Below are 24,932 nucleotides of genomic sequence, written 5' to 3'. Positions count from 1 at the left end.
GGGAGGGGATTCACCGAAATTCGCTGGAAAAAAGATTAAACTAAACACAAAAACACAAATAATGACAATGGCAAGATGAAAATGGTGGTATTCTGCAGCTAGCTAACCGGCTAGCAACCTCACACAGTCTGAACGAAACAACATAAAACCATACCGCTGCTTCAAAATCGTCGCATCAAGATGGGCAGAAAGCTTTTCAGATGCTCTTCTTGAACCGCCATTCGACGATACAACTTAGTAAATGATGACAACGTGGAGCAACATGTCGGAGCTCAGGCTTGATTTCCACACATTGCTCATACTGTCATGACGTCCGCCGAACAAGAAAAACAACAGTCACGTGACAAGAAATGACGGTATGCTATTGGTTGTTATTCGTTTGACCTCTAACATGGGGCGTGCTGATTGGTTGAAAACCCGGAAACATTAAGAAGCCACTTGATTCAGTATTTAGGTCAAAGCAATATTTACAGTACAGTATCTATGCGACTTTTTACCACAAGGCAACCACAGTTTTAATTTTTATTTTTTCTTGAATGAAAGCACCAATATATGGAGCCCCGGACACAAAAAGTTCGTTCTTTTTTTTTTTACCCATCGCATTTTTTCTCCATGTCCCCTCCGGAGCTCCGTAGCAAAGCAAAATGACAGTAAAACGATTTGAAAAATACCTTCATGAAATGAAAGGTACTTCAAAGCCATAAACAAACAACCGGGTTACTCTTGTAGTGTTGTAGTACTTACCAAAAGGGGCAGTAATGTGTACACATGGCCGGTCGCCATGCTGTCCACGTCGACGGCCAACGAAGAAGAAGTGATCGCAACGATGGCGCCATGTTCCGTCGGTTACATTTCAAGCTAATATCGTCATGTTTAACTCTGGTCATTAAATATCTATTACACTCCAGCATCTTGGCTTGCACTTTGGCTAATTAAAGGTGAGTTGGAGAGACGTGTGGGCAGACGTTGGGCAGACGATAATAGCCATGTTGTATCGATAAGGCTGCTAGCTGTGGTTTTAGTATTGACAGGCATGTTACGTCAATTGGGCTGCCTGCTAGCTACAATTTTAATCTTGGAATTTGCATTAGCAGTGAATAAACCTGAAGCCAACCAAATGTTAGCCATTTAATAGAGCAGACTGTACATAAATGGATACTGCGATAAGAGTTTAAATGATTCTGCATTGTTTTTGTTTGGTGTGCATCCCTGCTTACAAGTTTTGCATGTTTTTGTGCATGACAGGTGAGCAATGGCCAATGCACAGTCAGCTTTAAAGTTAGCCGTGTGCCTCCTCATGATAACAGAGCAGCTTCTAGCTAAGAAGGATTACTACGACATACTGGGACTGTCTAAAGATGCCACTGAGCGGCAAATAAAGAAAGCTTTTCACAGGCTTGCCATGAGGTATCACCCCGATAAGAACAACAGTCCGGATGCAGAAACCAGATTCAGGGAAATTGCAGAAGGTACAGTTGAAATTTGAATCTGTGGTTTTAAAAACCCGTCATTTTGCTTCCTAGCATTCGTGTACAGTAATCATGGCCAGTTACTAGGGGTGTCACGAGACAAGACGATGTACGAGATTGGGTCCAAGAGGACGAAATGAGATTTTAACATTAATTTTAAGAAAAGTACAATGAAAAAATAAGACTGGACAAAGATTTTTTTTTTATTTGACTGAGTTACAAAACAATGCAGGTGTGTTTTGAAATGTTTATTGTCCCACAAATTGACGCTAAACAATATTATTGGCAATATTTCCATTGATATGTCGTCTTTCACTGTTGTAAAGTTGTGGAATTGGTGTTTGTGACATGTATTTTCTCACACGAAATTCATACTGTCAAACGTTTGCAGCATTTCATGAAATGCTGGCTATTCAACTGCATTAAAGGGCAGCATTTATTTTGCGGTGACGTTCTATGAATGCACACAATTTTGCGCTGTTGCATTTCTATTTTACATTGCCAACCAAACGTCTCAAGGAGTGTTGACTGTCGGAACAAAAGGGTTTGGATCCTGATGTGTAGGGTTTTTTTTTTTTCCTCAGATGGGACAACTGGGTAGAGTGGATGTGTTCGAGGTGGGCAAGTTTGTTTTGTTGCCTTTTATGTTGCCACTACTTCTGAATAAATTCAGCATATTTGCTTGCTCTTGTTGACAGGCTCACCTTGGTAGTTATTCGTATTCCCACGCGGGAGCTGCGGCATTTGGCTTTATAAGCATCTTTTTCCCTCCTAACCTTTATGATGTTACCTTACATTGCTCCTCACAAAGCTACACAGAGACAAAGCGACTGTGACTACAAGAGGTCTCACTCTATTCGCTGTTGTTCTATGAAGCGTCTGGGTGCACTGAGTGAACCCTCTTCCTGCCTGTTTGGAGGCGAGGGACGAGGGAAACAGGCACATGAAACTATATGGAGGCCGACAAAATGATCCAGTTCATTTTCATGTATTAATTGATGATGACTACATGATTAATTCATTATTTTTTTCTGATTGAGAAATCTTGCCACGTTTTAGTCTCGCGATATCTTGTGACACCCCTACTAGTTCCAATACATCCCTCAGGTTAGTACGTCCTCTTGCAGTGTAATTGTTCATGATGCTTTCTTTCTTGCAGCTTACGAAGCGCTATCAGATGCCACCAGAAGAAGGGAGTATGACCAGTTTGGCGGTAGCGCTTCATTTTTCACCAGAGCCGCGCAGCAGGGACAGAGATGGGCTGCCCACCAGTCTTTCAGCTTCAAATTCGACGACATATTCAAGGACTTTGACATCTACAGCCACAACAGGCACGCCCGCCACAGAAGACACTTAGACGAACACTCCCAGCAAGAGCCCCACGGCCGACACAAGAGACATTTTCAAGGGACGGGTTTCTTTGACGACGTGTTGGACGACGTAGAGAGAATGTTCACCTTGCACAGACACCCCAAACAGACTGAAAACGTGTTTCACAGCACGTCCAAGCAGCACTGTAGGACAGTGACGCAGCGCAGAGGAAATATGGTGACCACATACACAGACTGCACTGCATCCTAAGATGCAACATTTCAATATGCCTTGCTGGCATACAATATATTTGTGACGATACCCAGTGGGTTGGGTTAATAGTCATTTTTTCCCCATTTTCTGCTAAGCTGACTTCAGTTCTGCCAAAGAGACTAAAGCAATCAGAGCTCCTGTAACCAATTAAATATGTTCCAGAGTTCTTGCCCCTTGTCAGCTGACATTTTGTTGACTGACACTGCTATTTTTAAATGTGGTTTGCATTTAGTTTAAAATACTTCTAAATATTGACAATGTAATTGTGCCTTCAATGTAGAAACTCACTGTACAAAATCTACACATAAGATATACTGATTTCCTACCATACTGTTTGTACAGTATGCTTCTTCATTCCTGACGCTGTTATTTCAGTGTGTAGTGTGCAATATTGGTTACTTTTCCCTATTTGATCTAAACTATCAAATTGAAGCACTTTCATGTTGTACAAAATTGTGGCTGACACCTGCGTTTGCTCTTTAAGAATGTGTTTTGAGAAATAAAAAGATTGAATAGCTGCTATTTATACATGGGAACACTTGTTTTTTTTAAATGAATACTTAGATGATAATGGAGTTTTTAAAATTTAAAAAATTAAATTAATCACTAAAACAGTTCAATAAAATACCCACATTTTGAAATGTGAAATATCTGAAATAATTTGTTGAGAAAAAGTAAAGTTAACCAAATAGCCCCTGTTATTTAAATATAGTAACAGTTACTTGTTTTGGGCTGGTTTTTTTTTTTGTTTACTGAAAACCCATTCAATTAAGTCAAGAAGCGCATGTTTACGGAGCTTTTTCTGGCAAAACAGAGTAAAAATGCAGTTAAATAAAAATGAACATCTGTATTGAATTAAATACCCTAAATATTACAAATTATGAAATTACCTAAAGTATTTTTCTTAAATTATTGTTGTATTTACATGGTAAGCGGTCTTTCTTTTACATAATTGCATATAATTTCCATTTTTGCTTCTATACAAATATTTTGACCGCTTCCTTGGTTACGGTTGCGTAGGCGCCTTTTCTGTTAATGCATCGTCACGTGCGACTCTATATGACGTCACTAACCGAAAATGTAGTTCATTTGAAAAGACATCTCAAAGAGAATCCCATTGGACGTCAGTTTCTTGCACTTTGTCTCCCACAATGCAACACTGCGCAATTGTTGTGCGCAGTTGTTAGCCTTGTCAAAGAGACGTGAAGGGACTGGGAGAGCTAGCTAGCATTATCCGCGTGAGGCAGCCTAAGGAAAACTGTCCCCTTTTTTGGCAGGTCTGGACCGGCTTCGGAGCTCATGGAGGCCCTCATACCTGTCATAAACAAGCTGCAAGATGTTTTTAACATGGTGGGCGCGGACATAATTCATCTGCCGCAGATAGTTGTTGTGGGGACTCAGGTGAGACGTGTCACATTGATAGCAAGTTAGTTAGCCGGCGCCAACTTCTTTTGGGTTTGTCATATTGCCGTTACATTGACGGTGGTTCAGCGGAATTAACTTCAGATCAAACTAACAAATGAGTGAGCTCAATGTGTTGTCGCTCAAACTGTTAGTTGTAGCTTTTTGTTGCAGCAAATCCTTCATGATCTAGAGCGCTCTCATTTGACATAACTTCGGGTGTTTAAAGTCCGGCCCGGGGGCCATTTGTGGTCCCCAGCGTGTACTTTTTATGGCCCACTGTATAATGTGAACATAAAATTAACATCAGAACAATTACAAACTATTATCTTTATCAGATAGGCTGTTTAATGTAATGGTACTTTCCGGTTTTTGCATATTTTCACCCACATTGCATTGGTTTTTAGCCTACACTTAAAGTAAAAGATAGGTGAAGAATGTCATGTAAATTTAGATATGTGAAAGCTGGGACACCACGAGTGTAACTGAAGAAATAATAGCTCAATGTTGCAATGTGTAAAGTTGGCTACGTGGCTCCTTTTGTACAGTAGTTGTGTGTCCCAACAACACAAGCCCACAAAACATTTGAAAATATTTAGTGTATATATCATAAAAACTATTTCTAGCCAAACAGTACACTACTATTGTCCAAAGTAAACATGCAGCCTGCACACTATGTAGCGGCTAATTGGTTTATGGTGGCAGGTTTTGTCTAACGTGTTTACTTTCACTGGCCAGCTAATCCGATGTGGCCGTCTCCGCCGTTTTGGCAAGCATCAGCGGGACAAACCAGGCCTCAGGAGGTTTTTCCTTTGCTAGCTAAAGTCCTTAAGTGTAAGCCTAGGTCACAACCGGTCGTACGGGCTCCTATGGTCGGTCTACACACAAATGCAATAAAAAAACGCAATAAGTGCACGGAGGGTGTGCATGTCACACTGATTTTGAGCCGTAGACCGCCTGCAAAGGTTCTTTGTCATGTCAAACAATCTCAATGGACTCTTGGGGTTTTTTTTAAGTTGCAAGACAAATGTATGCGCTTTGTACGTGTTGTTGCGTCATCCGTACGGCCAACATGTGTCTTTTGTACGTTTTGCTGGTGTCGGGTTCGGGAAAAATGTCAACTTTTCTATGCGTCGCACTTAGTTAGTGCAGCCAACACACGTTCAGGTATTTCTTACGTGTGTTCCCCATCCGGTGAGAGTGATCAACCACACCGAAACTGGGACATATAAAGCTGCAGGGGTTTGTTTTATATGCTTTATTTTTATCTGTATTTGTATTTATCAATATATACTAGTTTTTTTCCTCTCTTTGCTATGACTCTATTGTAATCTGTATGCAATTATATATTTATGTTGTTCACGTGAGTGGATATATCTGTGCATGTGCTGCATGAGGTCACGCTTGGTGAATAAAGACCATCTACATGCTGGCTGAGTCTTTTAATAAGAACACCCAATATAGTACACATATTTACGCATGCTTATTGACCATTTTTAGGCCTGTCACGATAATCGATTAGTCAAACGATATAAAAAATCGAAGTTGATAATTATGCAGCCTCTATAAATTGAATGTGCTTGCATGTGTGTTTCCTCTGCTCGTTTCTCTGTACCACACAGGCTGGATGATGAGAAGGTTCACTCTGCATCTGTGTTGGTTCTACAGTGGAAGGAAGGGAGTGAGTGAACCCTCTGTCCCCTCATTCAGCCACTTAGTGATACAGAGTGCTAGCAACAAGTTATCCTCGTGAGCCAGCATGCGCTAACGTGAATGAAGGCACAGAAGTGATGGTTTCTAATCCATTGGCTGTGTTTCGAAAGTAGTGACGAGTAAGACGGGGAACACGACCAACTTGTACGCATACATGAAACACAATCATCCCAACTGCGAACAGAAAGTACCCCTGGAGGTGTAGCAGAGCTTTTGTCCTGAGAGCCAACGCTTGCTGAGGCGTTTGGTAGGCAAAACAAATCTAAACGAAATGGCACACGCTCACTACATTGCAAAACAAATGCAGCTGTTCAATACGGTTACATGGCATCAATTTTATTCCATATAATTCATGACAAAATGGCCTCAAAAGAGTATCGACCAGCAAAATTTGTTCTCGTGACAGGCCTGACCATTTATGCTCATAAATTTGAAAAAATCAATAAAGATCACGTCACAGAAGCTCTGTGGTAAAAAAGTTGTGAGTGGAGAAAAGGACTCGCGCATGTGCAGAAGCAGAACCATTCACGTTTCCGGCACAGATCTTACGTGGTTAGTACGCACAACGTACAGTTCGCGCAAAGTTCTTGCAACCTTCATACAAAGCCTGCAAGGAACACAAGGTCAGAACTGTTACTGCAAGTTTGACGGACAGTTACATTCTCTACAAACAAAAAAAAAAAAGCGTAGCCAAAAAAGTGTACATGCAGTGATTCATATCTGATCACATTGCATTGTTCTGCCATCATCACTTTTCTGTTTGGCTTTTTTCTTCTAGAGCAGCGGCAAGAGTTCTGTATTAGAGAGCCTTGTCGGCAGGGACGTACTTCCACGTGGCACGGGCATCGTGACCCGCCGGCCCCTGATCCTACAGCTAGTCCACATCGACCCCGAAGACCGGCGGAAGAGCAGCGAAGAGAATGGTAACATACTAACTTTTTAACCGTTGAAGTTCTTAAAGATCATCTTCTCATTCATCTGTACGACGCCATCGTAGACTGCCAGTACTGCTTCACTGTTTGGAGTCATTACAATAGTAGAATGAAACCCCTGCAGTCAAACGCCCCGCAGGTCACACAAATAGGAATTCAACCAAAATTATCGGGGGAAAAGTCTGCCTCTAAAGTTGGACAGGACTTTTGCATTTGCATCCGCATCATCCATGGCATTATGCGAGATGTTAAATATACCTTGCCAGACCTCAGTCGAAGGGACACAAGATGGCTGCTGCTAGCATAGCATGCTAACTAGTTAGCCTCTCCAATTTACTATTCAGTTCGCTGACGAAGCTCTTCGGATGAGGAGCGAAACGTCCAACACCTTCTTCACAGAAGTACAGATGACGTCTCAAGAAGCCTTTTCCTTGATATTCTAAACATAAGAAAGTGTTTCAGACGGACAAAGCAGAATTTTACCACTTGCACACAACATGAGAGAAGAACGTTTTTTTCACTCCGTCTCAGTCACGTAATAAAGACAGAACAAGTCCCTACTTTCATCCCCGTGGTTCTCCTACCTGCTTTAAATACAGACCCTTTCCAAAAAATTTGAATGTCATGGAAAAGTTGTTTAATTTCCATAATTCCATTCAAAAAGTTAAACTTTCATAGATTATAGATTCAGGGCCCACAGTTTAAACGATTTCAAGTATTTATTTGTTTATTTTTACATAATTTGGGCTTCCAGCTCATTAAACCCACGAAAAAAGGAATTCAAAAAATTAGAATACTGTGAAGAAATCAGCCCAAATTTTGCCGGGCATGAATGTTTTAAACTGAGTGTCACACACTAATCATCTACTAAACTCAAATCACCTACACAGGCTTCCCCAGGTGTCATTAAATTGCTTCAGTTTGGTTCAATTGTCTCAGTTGGGTTCAATATGGGGAAGACTGCAGACATGACAACTGGCCAGAAGACCATCATTGAAAAGCCACAAAAGTTCATAGCTAAGGAGGCTGGTTGTTCACAGAGTGCTGTGTCCAAGCATATCAATGGAAAGTCTAGAGGAAGGGCAAAATGTGGCAGGAGAAGATGCACCAGCAAAAGAGATGACCGTGGGCTTCAGCGGATTATCAAACAGGGAAGATTCAAGAATCTGGCAGAGATCCAGAAAGAGTGGAATGAGGCGGGAATCACAGCTTCAAAAACCACCATATTCAGACGCATCCGGGAGATGGGCTACAACTGTCAGGTTCCTCGGGTCAAGCCACTTCTGAACCTGAGCCAACGTAGGAAGCGTCTGCACTGGGCCAAGGAGAAGAAGGACTGGACTGTTGGCCCGTGGTCCAAGGTCCTCTTTTCCGATGAAAGTAAAGTGTGCCTTTTCATTTGGGAATCAAGGTCCAAGGGTTTGGAGGAAGACGGGTGAGGAACAGAACCCAAGCTGCCTGAGGTCCAGTGTGGAATATCCACAGTCCGTCATGATTTGGGGTGCAATGTCCGGTGCAGGTGTTGGTAAGCTCTGCTTTCTTAAATCCAAGGTCACCGCAACAGTCTACCAGAATGTTTTAGAGGACTTCATGATTCCTTCTGCTGAGGATCTGTATGGAGATGCAAATTTAATCTTCCAGCAGGACCTGGCCCCTGCCCATACCGCCAGAAGCACCAAAACCTGGTTTGATGCCCATGCCATCACAGTGCTTGACTGGCCAGCCAACTCACCGGACCTAAACCCCATTGAGAATCTATGGGGTATTCTCAAGAAGAAAATGAGGGGCACCAGACCCAACAACAAAGAAGAGCTGACAGCAAGTATCAAGGAGTTCCATAACTCCCAGGCAATGCCACAGGCTGATTGCTTCAATGCTACGTGGCATCGAGGCAGTGATTAAGGCAAAGGGATTCCCAACCAAGTATTGAAGATTGACATATCGTTTTGAAAGTACCATATTTTGATTGATTTGATTTGATCCTAATTTCTTTCTTTTTTTCTGCAAAAACTGAGAAGTAAATGGTGATTTCTTCACAGTATTCTAATTTTTTGAATTCCTGTTTTCGTGGGTTTAATGAGCTGGAAGCCCAAATTACGTAAAAATAAACAAATAAACACTTGAAATCGTTTATAGATTCAGGGCCCACAATTTAATCTATGAAAGTTTAACTTTTTGAATGGAATTATGGAAATTAAACAACTTTTCCATGACATTCAAATTTTTTGGAAAGGGTCTGTGTTTTCCCAGGCTAGTCTGGAAGGAATCATCTTTATCCTTGATGTTGGTTGTGTTTGTGGGCGTGTCTTCAGTTTTTCATGATTTTCATTTTCACTTCCATGGTGATGGTTTTCCTTTTCTTTGGCGCACTGCCGCTTGGGAGATATAATAAAGTGTAAAAGGTGATGTTCTTGAGTGAATGTCGTGAACAAGTCTTCGTTGTGTTTCTTACTGAATTCAAGAAAAATGGCCACTTTTACAGAGGTCTCCTTTTCCTTCTCATTTGCTTTATGGTGTTTACATAACCTCCCTGAGTCTTCCACCCCCTCTCTGCACCATTCCACCCTTCATTTTTGTGGCCTGCGACACCCCGCCCTCCCACAGTTTTTGCCCCCACTTCCAACTGGTTAAGTAATATCGTTACCACAAATGAGGTTTGCATTTGTGTTCCAAGAAATCACTCAGTGAAGCAACATCCTGCAAACAGCTTGGATGCCCTGAAGTGGCAGCTTCCCCTGAGATGATGGACAGTCTGTCTGTGTGCTTGTGCTGTTCTTAGGGCACGTTACCTTTTATTACACGCGTTTCTTCTTCATGCTTCAGGGTTTGACGTGCTTCCATCACAATTCCCATTGTGGAAAATGTCGTTTTCTTTCCCTGCATTTTATGGAAAAGATTCTCCTCTCTTTTGGAGCCTTCCATTTTAGCCACCACCAGAGAATTTCTCTGAAAACATAGACGAGTGATCTTTTGGCCACGTGTTTGTGTAATGACTTACACAAACACGACTTTATTTGTCTGCAGGCGTCGATGGCGAGGAGTGGGGCAAATTTTTGCACACCAAAAACAAGGTAAAATTCAATACAAGTGCAAGTTTATACTGGAAGTCCTCACCACCTCTTATAAGTATGTTGCAGATGCTTTCACATTTTTTTGCTGTGTTTTTTTAGATTTACACAAATTTTCAGGAGATTCGTCAAGAAATTGAAGCAGAAACAGAAAGAATATCTGGCACTAACAAGGTATGCCCCCAAAAACTACAGTGTTCTCTTTGGTCCCAACTAGTGGATTTACTCAAATAATGCTTGGGCACGTTTTATCTACTCAACTGCAGAGCGTGCTAGGCAGTGGCGGTCAGGAATGCATGATAATAACATTTAATGACCTTATATATGTAAAAATGCTAGAAGATACATCAAATGACACAGCATTACGAAATATTTTGAAAAAGATATCTGTACAATAACTATGTACTGTATATATAATATGTAGGGGTGCATGACAATTATCGGGCTGGAAATCCAATAACATAAAAAATAGCCCATGCTTGTTCCAGTCCTCCTTATCTCCACGTGTGCACAGCTACAGCTAAATCTAAATGATAAAAGTTATCAGTTATTGGTATTGGTTTGGAAGATACGGTGCATCTCTAACATGTTGTAGCCTCAGACTTTTTCACAGAAACTGATGGGGCTGTCTGGTTGCAGGGTATCAGTGATGAACCCATTCACCTGAAGGTCTTCTCACCTCATGTTGTCAATCTCACACTGGTGGATCTGCCCGGCATCACAAAGGTGAGCGGTGCTGAACGCATGTCTCACAGAATGCAAACATGTTCTTACACGGTGCGTGTATGTTGGCACAGGTGCCTGTGGGAGACCAGCCCAAGGACATCGAGGTCCTGATCCGAGAACTGATTGTGAAGTACATATCCAACCCCAACTCCATAATCCTGGCTGTGACGGCTGCCAACACGGACATGGCGACGTCGGAGGCCCTGAAGGTGGCCCGGGAGGTTGACCCTGACGGTAAATGCCCTGCTTCTTTGTTTGCTTTTTGCTTTCTCAAGGGTTAATTTGTCAGAAATGAAACTTGGATATAACTAATCTGCAAGTAATTGATGCACCCATAAAAAGACACACGGCTTGCTCCCACACCCCCAAAACCCTCCTGCTCGCTTGATATTGACGTTCTCCTCCAATTTGGGATCGACATTTGAAATGAAAGTGAGTGTTTATTAGACCAGATTAAACCAGATTCTGCTCCAGAACCCTCCCCTTCTCTCTTCGTTTGCCATTGGTCAATCCAGGTTAAATATGCCTCACACACTCCTGAAACACCTTTCAAATATAAACTGCTTAAATACTCAGCATTAATCAAAGGTAATGGAAGATGATTCATCAACACTTGGAATCGGAGCCACGGTGGAGACTCCAGATCAAAATTTTACGTTCATCAGCTGATCCAAATGCACAGCCTTTAAAAGGCAAAACGTGGCTTTAAAAATAAGAAATGTTGTTATATAAATTTGTAGGAATGCTGAATCGTATGCACGGATCCATTGTACTCCCTTTTGTGAGATACTGTGTCTCTTAATTGTTGTCCCTGTGGTGTGCCCAGGCAGGAGGACGCTAGCAGTGGTCACCAAGCTGGATCTGATGGACGCAGGAACAGACGCCATGGATATACTGATGGGCCGAGTCATTCCCGTGAAGCTGGGCATTATTGGAGTCGTCAACAGGTCACTTTGCCTTGTCAGTACGTCACCCTGTTGTGTGCTTGTGGTCACACTATGTTGGTAGTTGTGTGCTCATGACTTTTCACAGGAGCCAGCTGGATATCAATCAGAAGAAGTCTGTTGCGGATGCTATACGCGATGAATACGCTTTTCTACAGAAGAAGTACCCCTCCCTTGCAAACAGAAGTGGAACCAAATATCTAGCCAGGACACTGAATAGGTAGGACGGTACTCTCATGACGTTGTCATATTGTATAACATGTATGACTTGGTTTGCATATGTTGCCTTAGACTGCTCATGCACCACATCAGAGACTGCCTCCCTGAGCTCAAAACCAGGATCAACGTGCTGGCAGCCCAGTACCAGTCACTCCTCAACAGCTACGGAGAGCCGGTGGAGGATAAAAGCGCCACATTGCTGCAGCTCATCACCAAGTTCGCCGCAGAGTACTGCAAGACTATCGAGGGCACGGCCAAGAACATCGAGACGGCCGAACTGTGAGTGTCGTCACGACCACTTTGCCACTCACTGCAAAGCATTTTAAATGACCTTTCTGCCTCCGACCTCTTGAAGCTGTGGCGGCGCCAGGATCTGTTATATATTTCACGAGACGTTCGGCCGCACATTGGAGTCCGTCGATCCCTTGGGGGGCCTGACGACCATTGACGTGCTGACTGCAATCAGAAATGCAACGGTGGGTTCCTGCAACTCCCAGGATCATTAGAGGTTCAGTGGTGTGACTTTTCTTATTTTTTTTACCTTTTTGTTTCCAGGGGCCGAGGCCTGCTTTATTTGTACCCGAGGTGTCCTTTGAGTTGCTGGTCAAGAGGCAAGTGAAGCGTCTGGAGGAGCCCAGTCTGCGCTGCGTGGAGCTGGTTCACGAGGAGATGCAGAGGATCATCCAGCACTGCAGCATCTACAGCACACAGGTGACCACACATTAACAGATGCAACCTCTGCCAGGGATTTCTGCAAAATAAATCAGAAAACCACTACAGGCAAGATCTTGATTAAGGAAGAAAGGTGAAGTAGAAGCTTCATCCTGGATCCAAGGCAACAAAAGGCCATAAGAACTCATATGAGACCAAGAAATGATGCCATCTGATGATGTAATTTGGGAAAAAAGGGTTCTGCATTGTTTCTATGTAATGCTGTGAACTGTTGAGAAAATGTAAAGATTTTTCTTTGCAGGAGCTGCTGAGATTTCCAAAGCTCCATGACGCCATCGTAGAAGTGGTCACCTCCCTGTTGAGGAAGAGACTGCCAGTCACCAATGAAATGGTACAAACGTAGCCACCATTATACTTTGTAGGACTCAACTAGTTTATTTTGTTTTGAAAGGTTCACAACCTGGTAGCGATCGAGCTGGCATACATCAACACCAAGCACCCCGACTTTGCTGATGCCTGTGGCCTCATGAACCATAATATTGAGGTACAAGCCTGGCACTGGTACACTCATCACGTGTTAATTGCATTGATCAGAGATATAAAATCGTCTTTACGTGCATTTACACACACACAGGAGCAGAGACGCAACAGGATGAGGGACCTGCCCTCTGCCGTCCCCCGAGACAAGGTACAACAAATCACGCATTTGCAAGCTTGCTACAGCAGCACATTCTAATAAGATCCAGTACAAGAGCTGTACCAAAATATTAGAAATCTCTTTCTTAGAACCTTCAGTGAGCGTGTCTCTTGTATGTCATCTGACCTGCTAGGCGGCAGCAGGTGGCGCTCAGGGCAGCTCTTCAAGCGAGCAGACGGAAGGTGGGACGGGGAACTGGAGGGGAATGCTGAAAAGGGGAGAGGACGGTGCCGGTGACAGGGTGGTGCCCCAGACCCCCCTCCTCAGCAGCCCACAAAAGGGCCACGCTGTTAATTTACTAGATGTGGTAAGTCACGACTTTACTTTTTGTGTTATGTGTTTGTTACCCCAGCCTATTGTCGCTGGTGCTGCCCACTGCTGGACACCAGCAGGTACTAAAGGGTGGTAAGTAATACGGGAGCTCCTCGTGGTTACAAACGTGCACCCATAAATGAATTAAAGTGTAATTTTGGTCCGTAAACATGAGACTGACCAGCAGAAGAAGTTACTGGTGATTAGTTCCTTTATACAGTTCATTATGTTTTCCAAGCGGCAGTGCGCCAAAGAAAATCACCATGGAAGTGAAAATGAACATCACAAAAAGAAGAGAGGAGACACGCCCACCAACATTAGCCGCTCTTTTGGTCCCAAATACCCCTGAAGGATGAATATGATTGAATGCTATAAGGATCATGGTTTCTGTGCGCTGTTATAAGGAGATCTGGGAGGGGAAGACTAGACTGGGGCAATATTTTAAGAAGGTAGAAAGGCCTGCAAGACAAGCAAAGGCATAAAAGTACGACGTTCTCTTGTTCTGACTCTTTCCTTTCCTGTTTGCATGAGTGTGTCTTCTGTGCATATTCATGTGTTGTATGTACACGGTGATGACTTAGGAGTTCGTTTAGCTGTCATTCAGGTATAAGTGCACTAAAACTACTTCCATCACAGTGTAGGAACACAAGGCATTGGTTCCCAGAAGACCACCTGTTGGGAGATGGCTGGGGGGGGAGGATGAGAAAAGCATTTTAGGGGCAGCATTTCATGATTAAAAATAGTTTTAGGTTACGTCATCATACCCGTTCTTGTTCTCCCCCAGCCTGTTCCAGTATCCAGAAAGTTGTCCGCTCGGGAGCAGCGAGACTGTGAGGTCATTGAGAGACTCATCAAGTCCTATTTTCTTATCGTACGGAAGAACATCCAGGACAGGTACATAATGACAGCCGTGCTTGCCACCACATGATCTGTACTCCACTAAGCCCATCATGTGGTTGGCACCTGGGCTTCAGAATCCATGCATAGAATTGAGTTCCCACACAAACTACAGCATGGTTCACGGACTTGTCTTGACTCACTCCCCTCTCCCTCAGCGTGCCCAAGGCGGTGATGCACTTCCTGGTGAACCACGTGAAAGACTGCCTGCAGAGTGAGCTAGTGGGCCAGCTGTATAAGGCCGTGCTGTTGGATGACCTGCTGACAGAATCGGAGGACATGGCACAGCGACGCAACGAGGCGGCCGAGATGCTCCAGGTAAACACTCGATGCACTTTTTTTTGTTATTAGGAAACCATTGGCGACCATATTAGGAAGCTGGAAGGAGAGCTGCAGTACAGTTCATCCTGCATTTCCATTGAACAGCACAATAACTCTATTAAATTATTACCTCTATTAAACACCTGCTACTCTCTGCAGTTAAGTCGTGAAATGCCCGCTGCCACTGTTTGAGAAAGCACAGTATCATATTTGAGAAAGCTCTTCTTTTTTTTCTTAATGTGTACCCCCCACACTCACCTTTATGTGCATGTTGACATAGCAACCAGCAAACACACACACACACACACACACACACACATTACAGTAATCCTCTAATTGGTGTATTCAGGCGCTGCAGAAAGCCAGCCAGGTGATAGCAGAGATCAGAGAAACACACTTATGGTGAGCCACCCCACACGGATCACCCACCACCCACCCAGAGGTCTTTCACAGCCCTCAGAGCCATCTGAGGCCAAACGTACAGTCAGTATAAACCACGTCATCTCCCCTCACTCCAAAAAAATGGAAAATTCTATTTTTCTTCTGCACAAACAGTAGGGATGATATTATGTTATCATGCGTGTTTAGCCTGGCTAAGGAATGTCTGCTGTTTGTGTGGAATCCAATTAAAGATAGACAGAAAATAAAAGCTTTGTCGTGTCGTCATCAAGTGCTTTGTTGAGATTTATTTCCCATGGGTAATGCTAGGAATGACCATAAATGAAAAACAAGCCTGCGTGCTGCTTAGAAGTGCTTTATTGATCTGAAATATGGATGCTTGTCCAGCGAGCCAGCGGCGCATCCAGGTGGTGTCTTGCTGTCACCTTCCTGGGGGGTCGGTTCACTTTACCTCAGCCGGGCTCCCATCTTGCCCTTGCCACGACCTTTGGTACTAAAACAACACAGGAGGATGATGCAGATATCAGACAATTTACGCATGAAATGGTGTTTGACGCAGCTTTACCTCTGGTGATCCTGGACTCGAACAAGCAGCAGGTTAATCTGGAAGCACAATAAACGTACTTAGTATCGACTTTCATGACAAATGCAGTAGGGCGCCACTTTTCATTGGGGTTACGCTGCAGGACCACAAGCAAATGCCAGAAAGAAAAGTAAGCAATTCCAAAGAATCCTCCTGTTAGCTTGACAATGACGTTCTCATGAATGAGAATGGAAGATGGAGTCGCGGTGTAGCCTTGAGCGTGCTTGTCAGGCTAGCACTAGAGCAGGGTTGGGGAAAAGTTTTTGACTCGTTGGGTTAAAATAATTTCAAACAACATACTCACGGTGCAACAAAGTGAAAATAAACAACACATCCACAGCAAGTTAATGCATCACATAAGTCAGCTACTGCTACTACTAAGTGGGAGGAACAACAACTAAACGCTAAACAGAACACGTAACTTAAGACTGTTATTTCCAAATGCCCGCAAGGCATGCGGGGTGGTCCAGCTGCAACAATATCAACTATGAAACTTAGTTTACTTCTTTGACGACCTCCGCAACATATGTTACAATCAAGCAAAATGTTGAGAGAAAGAGTACCACAAGCTACCCAGCATGCCTTGCGGCAGAAATATATGGGTGTTTTTTTGGCATGGGTATTTTGTGTCGGTAGGTAGGTTATTTTGTGCGTCGTGTGTATTTTGGATTGTTTTTTGTGTGAGTTACAGGTTGCATCTGACAGTTTTTTTGGTTGGTGGGCCTGAAGTGGCCCACAGCCCACAGTTTTCCCACCACTGCCTGCGCTAGAGGCTAGCAGGCAAGAGAAGTCACGTCTGCATGATCCCCATGCTTGCCTGTAAGGACTTAGCATCACATATGAACTTGTCTTCACCTCAAGTGTTGCGAGTTCTCAGGAAGTCTTGACTGTGGACGCTAGCGCTAACGTAGCCAAATACACCTTTGCATCTCAGCACACAGCTAGCTTTGTTCAGTGTTCAATGACAGAGGAGGGAAAAACATTATCGATGAATCATAACATAAACATGTAAAAAGTGTGGTCCCTTTTGAACAGTGTAGTACGGTGTATCTCACTGGTGTCCAAACGTTTTCCGGCAAGGGCCTCACACTGAAAAATGGAAGCATGGAAGGGCCACGTTGATATTTAGTAAAGCAACACATAGACATATGCTGAGAAGCTACAGTATATGTAGCGCAAGAAAAAACTGCCTTTCACCTTTTGGAATACAGGTGAAATGCGACTAAAAATGAGATTTTTTTTCTTAATATTTTGACTTTATTCCCATTAAATGATCACTGCTTTTTCCATTTCTGCATGTTTCATTTCAGCTTTCCTCTTGTAAATTTTGTTCTCGCAATTCCCGTAATATTTTCTTTAAAAAAAAAAAAGAAAGTATTTTTTTCTTTATTTCAGCATTGTTACTAAAATATTTCTTATTCTTATTTTATTCTCGTAAAATTGCAACTTTTTTTCTTATTAGAAAACAATTTATTTCTCTTAATATTTTGACTTTACTCTGGTAAAATTTCTGCTGGTGAATTACATTTTTAGATTGTGCTGCAGGCCGTTTATATCACAGCTGCAGGCTGCACTTTGGACACCCCTAGTGTATCTGTATTATGTATTGATACATTATTACCCACTTGGGGCGAATTAGATGTTTTCTGTGGGAAAAAAATGCATAATTTTTTTGACAAAAAAATCAGCGCAAAAATTTGGGGATCCACTGTACATAAGCAGTCATTCTATCCTACCCGGCAACAGTGGATTTAATAATAGAAATGCAGCGCCCCATTCCATCTGGAATGTTTACTTTTGGTTTTTGAACAGGCTAATGAAAGTGTAGTTTACCAGCTTTTCCACTAGGAGGAGCAACTGCACTCAAATTGTGGTGTGATTCCATCAACAAAAACAAAAACAGCCGATGTCCAGTGGGATACGTTGTTGCGATCGTCTATAGGCATGCTCAGTGGGAGGACTTACGTCTAGCTTTTGTTTTTTAAATTTTTCGCTCAGGTCGTACTTTTCCATCTCCAATTCCATCAGCCACTGCCACAGCTCATTAGCTTTCTCCCTGCAAAGACACACACCGTATGGTTAGCAGCACGCAGCCATCCTTCTGGTTTCCACGGGGAGATCCGTGTTTGTCGTACTTGAGTTTGTCATCACTCAGGTGGTCGATGTTGAGCGGCTTCCTGCGCTCGGCCAGGATCTTCTTCTTCTTCTCTCTCTCCGTTTGCTTCTTGCCTCCTCTTCTGTTCTCACTCTGTTTGTTTGGGGAAAGTGATGGTGAAAAAGATGAATGCATTTTCATGGGTTTATCACTGTGCTTGTTTTCTAGAGATGTAGATGTCAGTTCTCCCTTGTAGCAACAATAGTAAAGCTTAGTGCTTTGAAATGCCTCTGACAAAAATAAGTATTCAAGAATGAGTTACTGTACTCTACACTGACACAGTAGTAAATCATGTGAGGTTTTTTTTTCCTTTACAGTGACAAACATTTAGTATGATTTTTGTATGAAAAATAATAATCCAAAAATGTTTGTTCTTTTTTATATATACATATTAATTTCATGACAAATATTCAGCAGTATTTTGTATGAAAATATTTTATTAAAACATGTTAATTATTTTTATTTACACCTACAAATATTTAGTCGTATTTTGTATGAAATAATTATTTAAAAATGTCAGTTTGTATTTTTTTTATTTAAACCTACAAATATTCAGTAGTATTTTGTATGAAATAATTATTAAAAAATGTTAGTTTGTATTTTTCTTTTACACCTACAAATATTTAGTAGTATTTTGTATGAAATAATTCAGAAATGTTATTTTTCATTTACACAGACAAATATTAAGGAGTGTTTTGTATGGAAAAAAATAAATGTTTTTGACAATCATTAAAAAAAATACCAATTACCCTGACAAATATGTAGCTTAACTTAGTAAAACATATATATACAGTCAAACCTGTCTTAGCGGCCACTTTTATAGAAGGGCCACCTGCCTATAGCAGCCACTGAAAAATCCCCCCCAGCAAATTTACATGTTATAGACCCTGTGTATAGCAGTCACCTGTCTAACGCAGCCAGCAGCCACCCATTTTGTCTCCCTTGGTCAATATCTGACTGCATATAGCGGCCAAATTACCAACTCAAGTAGAAGCTTCATGCACGAAAAAGTTTTGTTTTTCAATCAATGAAGCCGTCGTGTGTAGACTTTAATTACTGAGTCCTAGCTCAGTCACAATCATTCACAAGATCCACACAAACTGTCAGTTGTTCCACATAAAAAAAAACGTCGTCTTTTGAGCTTGCTATTTCCTGGTCAAACATGTAACTTTAAGAGCATTTGCACCAAAACATTACCGCAAAGTAGGCTGGGAACAGGACGTGCTCCCAGCGACGCTACAATAAAAAAAAAAAACATATGCTAGCATGCATGCGGCAGCGGGAGCAAAACTGAGTTCAGTTGTACTTAACTGAAGTATTATCAGTTATTATTAAGCCTCTAGCTTCCTTTTAGTAAGTAAAAACCTTGGCTATGATTGCACTACATTGTCATGTAGACCTACAAAGTACACTTGGAAGAACAAGAGGTGAATAAATGTATTGCAACTGATGTGAAACTGATGAGGGGTAGGATTAAATAAGCTTTGCTTCTTCCTACTCCATTTTGGACATGCAAAATTGTGAATTGTACTATGTGATGTGCTACTGTTTGACTCATATGCATGTTCAGGATTAGAACCATGATAATAACAAGCCTAGTAGTGCTGTACAACCTTTATCAGCAGTTCTCCAGTGCCATCTACTGGTCAACATTATTATTATTATTTTCCCTTTTTTTTTCTTTTTTTCCTCTACTGGTCAACATTCAAACTGGACGCCAACCTGTCTATAGAGGCCACCTGTCTATAGCGGCCACTTTTGCAGACTCCCTCTAGTGGCCGCTATAGACAAGTTTGACTATATATATATATATATATATATGTATATATATGTATGTATATATATAATATACACACACACATACATACAGTCATAGAAAAAATGCTAAGACCATTCTTGTTTCTTGAGGTGATGGATCCATTGTCATGCCTGTGCTACAGCTAAAGGTACATTTGTTTGGCTGATAAGAAATATAGGTCATCATAAGATATGATATCTAGCAACTTCCATGCTTTTCCTGATAATAACCAAAATGACTTCAGTTCTTACATCAATGTTACAATATACGGTAGCATTGTTTGGGACTCTTGTTGTCATAGAGATTTGTCCAAACAAAGGTACCTTCAGTTGTATCGAGCACTTGAATGAACGAGAAACTCAAGAAACAAGGGTGCTCTCATCATTTTGTCTGTACGGGATCTGGAATTGTGGAATACTCCAAAGGATGAATACATGTTTAATCATGTGGTGAAGATGTTAGGATCGGGTTGTGAGCTGCACATGCTGCATTCGTCATACTGTAGGTTGTGTAGAATGGATGGATGGATGGATGGAGGGCAGTGACCTTCTGTCCAGCGCCGTACTGCTGGGTCATGTTGGAGAGGACCTTCTTCTTCTTGGCGTCTTCATCCAGCTTCTTGCGCTGCTCCTCCAGCTCCCTGCGTTCCTTCTCCTCCTGGTGCAATGCATGAATGCAGTCAAACGCTTGAGGGAATATTTCACACTCCATATTTGCGGTACAGAGACGTCACGTACGGCCAGCCTGGCCTGCCTCTCCTTCTCCCTCTCGGCTCGGATCCTTTGCTGCTCTGCTCTCTCCGCGCGACGCTTCTCCTGAAAGCAAAGCGGCGGCGTTGTCATGGCGCCCACTGACTCCGCCCAACTGTTCACACTCACTATTCTGTTGACCAGGGCGATCAGCTCCTCTTCCTCCTTCTTCCTCTGGATGAAGTGAGCCTCGATCAGAGACTGAAGCTCCGACAGATCTTTCTCTTGGCGCTTCCTGTGGATGTCCTGCAGGCGCGCACACACAGCGTATTTATGGATGTCATTGATATGATCAATAAATCCTCAAGACTCACGTCAAAGTCCACTTTCTCGCCACCGTCGGGGATCTTTGGGGCGCCGATGTTTGACATGAATCTGTGGAAGAGGCGTTTGATAACCAGCCTGGTCGTCAAGACATGACTGCCGTGAAATGAGAGCCAACAAAACTTACTTGGGCTTTGGTTTAGACTCATCTTCCGTTGGGGAGAAAAGACAAACTGTTATTCATCAACGGAAAACATGACAAATGTACAAAACCATTTCTCTCACACGTCACGCAGGATTCCCGTAAAACTGCAGTGGCGCAAATAAAAGGCCTCCACTCTTAATAGACACCCTGACACCCCCTCCACGGCAACACGCCCCTGTGCTCCCTCGCCAGGGTCACCTGCGTCCATTTTTAGGTGTTTTGGGACACAACGTGCCTTCAGGTTAGTCTGCCTCTGTCCAGCCGCCCCGAAGCAATTTCATCTCATTTGAAATGCATTGGAGAATATCTTCATAAATACAGTATATATCATAAATACAGTATATATCATAAGTACAGTATACATCATAAATACAGTATTTATCATAAATACAGTATAAATCATAAATACAGTAGCGGGGCATTGTCCTATTGGCATGAAGTCAACACCCACTTTTTTATTTTACACTTGTCAGTTTTTATTTATTGTATTTATTTTTTACACTTGTATTCATTATTTTTTACATTTAAGTCTTTTTTTTCAATTATTTCAGTCATTTTTATTTTTTTACATGTTCAAAGTCATTATTTAATTTATTTTTATTATTTTTTTTACACTTGTCATTTTTTAATTTATTTTTATACTTAAGTCATTTTTCTTTCTAATTTAATGTAATTTTTTTACATGTTGGAAGTCATTTTTATTTTCATTGATTTTTTTACGCTTATTGAAGTCATTTTGATTTATTGCTATTTTTGTCATTTTTAAAATGTATGTTTTTTTTTACACCCCATTTTTATTTTAATATTTATTTATTGCTTCATTAATTTCTTTTATTTGTGTTTTGTTCTACTTACTTTTATGTAAGTCAAACCAAGCAAATGTCTTTTTTTTTTTTTTAAAAGGCCCGTCATCTTTTGAAACATGAATACACAAATGACACGTCTGACGTGCGTTCACAGGACGAGAACATAAGCCAGCCAGGATGTAAATGACATCTGCGACCCACCAGTTGGACACCACTGGTATGTATAATATTGTATGATATAATATTCATCAAATGCATTGGTTCGTTTTTTGTTAGGACACCCTTCATCTATTTTCCCTATCTAGTTTTCCACTGCTGAATGTGCATGACCCACTCTGCAAAAAAAAAAAAAAAAGTGAGTTGAAGGTCATAAAGTAGCAGAAATGTTTGAGTTGGCATCATGGGGGTCCCGTGACAAACGTTGCCCCTGAAAGACGAAGTCGGCCATGTTTGGAAAGATGCTAGCAAACTTGAAGCACAAAAGAGCTTATCTTACCTGCTGCTTCAATGAGTCGCATGTGGTGCATGCATTTATCTAACACACAATCTTCTTACCTTCTTCCTCCCTTTGTGGCAAACACAAAAGAACAATGTCAACCAATGAATAACATCATCCATACATGCTTTTATTTATGTCAAAAGCTGCATGACTAAGAATGCTCATGAATAGGAAAAATGAAAGCGAGGACTAGCGGGGACATACTGGGTTTCCTCGTCCACCATTTCCTCTGTGTCGGACATCTTCTGCAAGCGTTGTCCAAAAAGTACCCCTGGAGTGTGAAACAACATTAGCAAAGCAATGTGTCTTCAAGGAGACACAATGACACACGTGGCATCTTCCTGCTCGCTGGGAACGTAACAAATACCAAAAGTGGTAGCACTGATGCACACTTTTATTAGACAATAATATTGATCATAATAATAATGTGTATTTTAATGTGTCAGTTGCAGTCCTTTGCCGTCTCACGTGATCAAATGTCAATTTGCAAATGGAGAATTATACCATGAAAAAAGCATGAAAAAACCCACTATGTACGAATGTTACATCATTGTTATGCATTTTAGCTTTAAAGAAAAACAAATGGGATGCATGGCCTTCATTACCTGTGAGCTTCACTGACTTGCGCCTCCTTGAGCTCCTTGAGCCAGCAGAGTGAAGGATACATAAAGTCATCCTGTCCTTCCTTTGCACTCATGTGACTCAAAGCACCCAATGGCTGCTCAGCACCAAGGAGACCACGCCCCTTGCTGTAGGACACATAAGGATTGTGGCTGATGGGCAAAATTCCAAAGAAAAGTGCGCTTTTCCTTGAACACAGGGTGGCCACCTATGTTCACATCCTAGCCATTCTGTTTTTGGTTTTTTTAGAAAATTCTGAACATTTTTCAACTAAAGACGTGAATATAGAGTATTTGCTTTGTTGAAGTTCTATCTTTTATTATTTCCATCAGTACAGTGAAGAGCTGTGCTGGTTTAAGATGGATTTCTTATTCCATATTTTCTAGTTATTTGTCCAGTAAGACTTGAAAATCTAGCTTTAAAAATACAGCATCATTATTTCATTCCCCAGGTTTTAAAGTTGTTTTTGCTCTGTTGGAACTTATCAGAGATATTATTGCAGTATGGCATTTTAGTATTTGTAATTTTAATATTAATTTTGTTTATATTATACACCATTTTATTTTTTGATGTGATTATTTTCTCATAATAGTCAAGTGTGTGAAGTCTGAATGTGCGTCTTTGGTGAGACATAGTATTTTGTAATACAGTAATCCCTCACTATGTCATGTTTTTTCGAATAATAATTCATAAATGATTAACCCTTAAGATCAACAATGGCCTATTGTTAGTCAGAATATGTAGACATTTCTATGTTTCTCCAGACCAATCTTCTTCTTCTTCTTTTCCTTTGGGCTTTTCCCTTCAGGGGTCGCCACAGCGAATCAATTGCCTCCATCTAACCCTGTCTTCTGCATCCTCTTCTCTCACACCAACTACCTCCATGTCCTCCTTCACTACATCCATAAACCTCCTCTTTGGTCTTCCTCTAGGCCTCCTGGCATCCTTCTACCTATATATTCCCTATCTCTCCTCTGGACATGTCCAAACCATCTCAGTCTGGCCTCTCTGACTTTATCTCCAAAACCTCTAACATGTGCTGTCCCTCTGATGTACTCATTCCTGATCCTATCCTTCCTGGTCACTCCCAGAGAGAACCTCAGCATCTTCATCTCTGCTACCTCCAGCTCTGTCTCCTGTCTTTTCCTCATGGACACTGTCTCTAGACCAAAAACCACCACAGTTTTGTACACCTTTCCTTTTATTTTAGCTGAAACTCTTCTAACACACATCACACCTGACACTTTTCTCCACCCGTACCATCCTGCCTGTACACGCTTCTCCACTTCTTTTCCACACTCTCCATTGCTCTGGACTGTTGACCCTAAGTACTTCAAATCCTCCACCTTCTTGATCTCTTCTCCCTGTAAGCTCAGTGTTCCACTTGGGTCCCTCTCATTCACACACATGTACTCTGTCTTACTGCGCGAACCTTCATTCCTCTCCTTTCCAGGGCAAACCTCCACCTCTCTAGCTTCTCCTCCACCTGTTCCCTGCTCTCACTGCAGATCGCAATGTCATCTGCAAACATCATAGTCCATGGAGATTCCTGTCTAACCTCGTCTGTCAGTCTGTCCACCACCATAGCGAACAAGAAGGGGCTCAGAGCTGATCCCTGATGCAGTCCCACCTCCACCTTGAACTCCTCTGTCACACCTACAGCACACCTCACCACTGTCTTCCAGTCCTCATACATGTCCTGTACCGCTCTAACATACTTCTCTGCCACTCCAGACTTCCTCATACAATAGCAGAGTTCCTCTCTGGGCACTCTGTCATAAGCTTTCTCCACATCTACAAAAACACAATGCAGCTCCGTCTGGCCTTCTCTGTACTTCTCTATCAACATCCTCAAAGCAAATACTGCGTCTGTAGTACTCTTTTTTTGGCATGAAACC

The 24,932-nt window shown here is 42.0% G+C and overlaps 4 protein-coding genes across 8 annotated transcripts in view; 2 read left to right on the top strand and 2 right to left on the bottom strand.

Annotated features, from left to right (window-relative positions):
• Positions 1 to 324, bottom strand: part of LOC129181311 (calcium-independent phospholipase A2-gamma-like) — a 29,212-nt gene extending 28,888 nt beyond the window's left edge. Inside the window, exon 1 of one of the 3 annotated variants that reach the window (XM_054776360.1) lies at positions 155 to 324. The gene's annotated coding sequence lies outside the window, so the exon portion shown is untranslated. The remainder of the gene's footprint in view (positions 1 to 154) is intronic. The other 2 variants (XM_054776359.1, XM_054776361.1) reach the window with 2 other exon arrangements.
• A 209-nt stretch (positions 325 to 533) lies between these two features.
• dnajb9a (DnaJ heat shock protein family (Hsp40) member B9a) lies at positions 534 to 3,575 on the top strand. The gene is made up of 3 exons (XM_054776362.1): positions 534 to 938; positions 1,246 to 1,469; positions 2,629 to 3,575. The coding sequence occupies exons 2-3, from the start codon at positions 1,253 to 1,255 to the stop codon at positions 3,048 to 3,050; spliced, it is 639 nt and encodes a 212-aa protein (XP_054632337.1). The 5' UTR covers positions 534 to 938; positions 1,246 to 1,252; the 3' UTR covers positions 3,051 to 3,575.
• Positions 3,576 to 4,219: 644 nt separating this feature from the next.
• dnm1l (dynamin 1-like) lies at positions 4,220 to 22,137 on the top strand. Of its 3 annotated transcripts, none has more exons than XM_054775388.1 (18): positions 4,220 to 4,454; positions 6,946 to 7,090; positions 10,124 to 10,170; positions 10,270 to 10,341; positions 10,807 to 10,893; positions 10,965 to 11,127; positions 11,720 to 11,840; positions 11,902 to 12,057; positions 12,129 to 12,335; positions 12,412 to 12,532; positions 12,612 to 12,767; positions 13,030 to 13,119; positions 13,180 to 13,272; positions 13,363 to 13,416; positions 13,559 to 13,732; positions 14,522 to 14,631; positions 14,793 to 14,952; positions 22,069 to 22,137. In XM_054775388.1, the coding sequence occupies exons 1-18, from the start codon at positions 4,353 to 4,355 to the stop codon at positions 22,099 to 22,101; spliced, it is 2,091 nt and encodes a 696-aa protein (XP_054631363.1). In that variant the 5' UTR covers positions 4,220 to 4,352; the 3' UTR covers positions 22,102 to 22,137. The 3 variants fall into 3 exon arrangements, with proteins under 3 accessions (XP_054631363.1, XP_054631361.1, XP_054631362.1); XM_054775386.1 differs by lacking the exon at positions 22,069 to 22,137 and adding an exon at positions 15,305 to 15,635 and having other exon boundaries at positions 4,222 to 4,454; XM_054775387.1 differs by lacking the exon at positions 22,069 to 22,137 and adding an exon at positions 15,305 to 15,635 and having other exon boundaries at positions 4,223 to 4,454; positions 11,926 to 12,057.
• tnnt2d (troponin T2d, cardiac) lies at positions 15,679 to 23,093 on the bottom strand. The gene is made up of 13 exons (XM_054775391.1): positions 23,019 to 23,093; positions 22,618 to 22,684; positions 22,455 to 22,480; positions 22,411 to 22,413; positions 21,091 to 21,112; positions 20,954 to 21,014; positions 20,769 to 20,885; positions 20,628 to 20,705; positions 20,437 to 20,547; positions 18,073 to 18,185; positions 17,903 to 17,993; positions 15,920 to 15,957; positions 15,679 to 15,847 (listed from the first exon to the last, which is right to left on the bottom strand). The coding sequence occupies exons 1-13, from the start codon at positions 23,086 to 23,088 to the stop codon at positions 15,802 to 15,804; spliced, it is 843 nt and encodes a 280-aa protein (XP_054631366.1). The 5' UTR covers positions 23,089 to 23,093; the 3' UTR covers positions 15,679 to 15,801.
• Positions 23,094 to 24,932: the final 1,839 nt, after the last annotated feature.

This window comes from Dunckerocampus dactyliophorus, chromosome 5 (assembly GCF_027744805.1).
Source record: "Dunckerocampus dactyliophorus isolate RoL2022-P2 chromosome 5, RoL_Ddac_1.1, whole genome shotgun sequence".
In the NCBI taxonomy this organism is placed as follows: domain Eukaryota; kingdom Metazoa; phylum Chordata; class Actinopteri; order Syngnathiformes; family Syngnathidae; genus Dunckerocampus; species Dunckerocampus dactyliophorus.
The sequence above is the reverse complement of the archived record's forward strand: the minus strand, read 5'-3'. Positions and strand labels throughout refer to the sequence as shown.

What these genes read in the sequence shown, in the direction of transcription:
- tnnt2d (XM_054775391.1), bottom strand. Translation starts at nt 23,088, where the DNA reads ATGACTTTATGTATCCTTCACTCTGCTGGCTCAAGGAGCTCAAGGAGG. An exon ending in ATGGTGGACGAGGAAACCCA is followed by an intron (nt 22,481 to 22,617) that starts GTATGTCCCCGC and finishes TTTGCCACAAAG; the next exon opens with GGAGGAAGAAGGTAAGAAGA. An exon ending in TCGCCCTGGTCAACAGAATA is followed by an intron (nt 20,706 to 20,768) that starts GTGAGTGTGAAC and finishes CTTTGCTTTCAG; the next exon opens with GAGAAGCGTCGCGCGGAGAG.
- dnajb9a (XM_054776362.1), top strand. Translation starts at nt 1,253, where the DNA reads ATGGCCAATGCACAGTCAGCTTTAAAGTTAGCCGTGTGCCTCCTCATG. An exon ending in ATTCAGGGAAATTGCAGAAG is followed by an intron (nt 1,470 to 2,628) that starts GTACAGTTGAAA and finishes TCTTTCTTGCAG; the next exon opens with CTTACGAAGCGCTATCAGAT.
- dnm1l (XM_054775386.1), top strand. Translation starts at nt 4,353, where the DNA reads ATGGAGGCCCTCATACCTGTCATAAACAAGCTGCAAGATGTTTTTAAC. An exon ending in GAAGAGCAGCGAAGAGAATG is followed by an intron (nt 7,091 to 10,123) that starts GTAACATACTAA and finishes ATTTGTCTGCAG; the next exon opens with GCGTCGATGGCGAGGAGTGG. An exon ending in CCGGGAGGTTGACCCTGACG is followed by an intron (nt 11,128 to 11,719) that starts GTAAATGCCCTG and finishes TGGTGTGCCCAG; the next exon opens with GCAGGAGGACGCTAGCAGTG.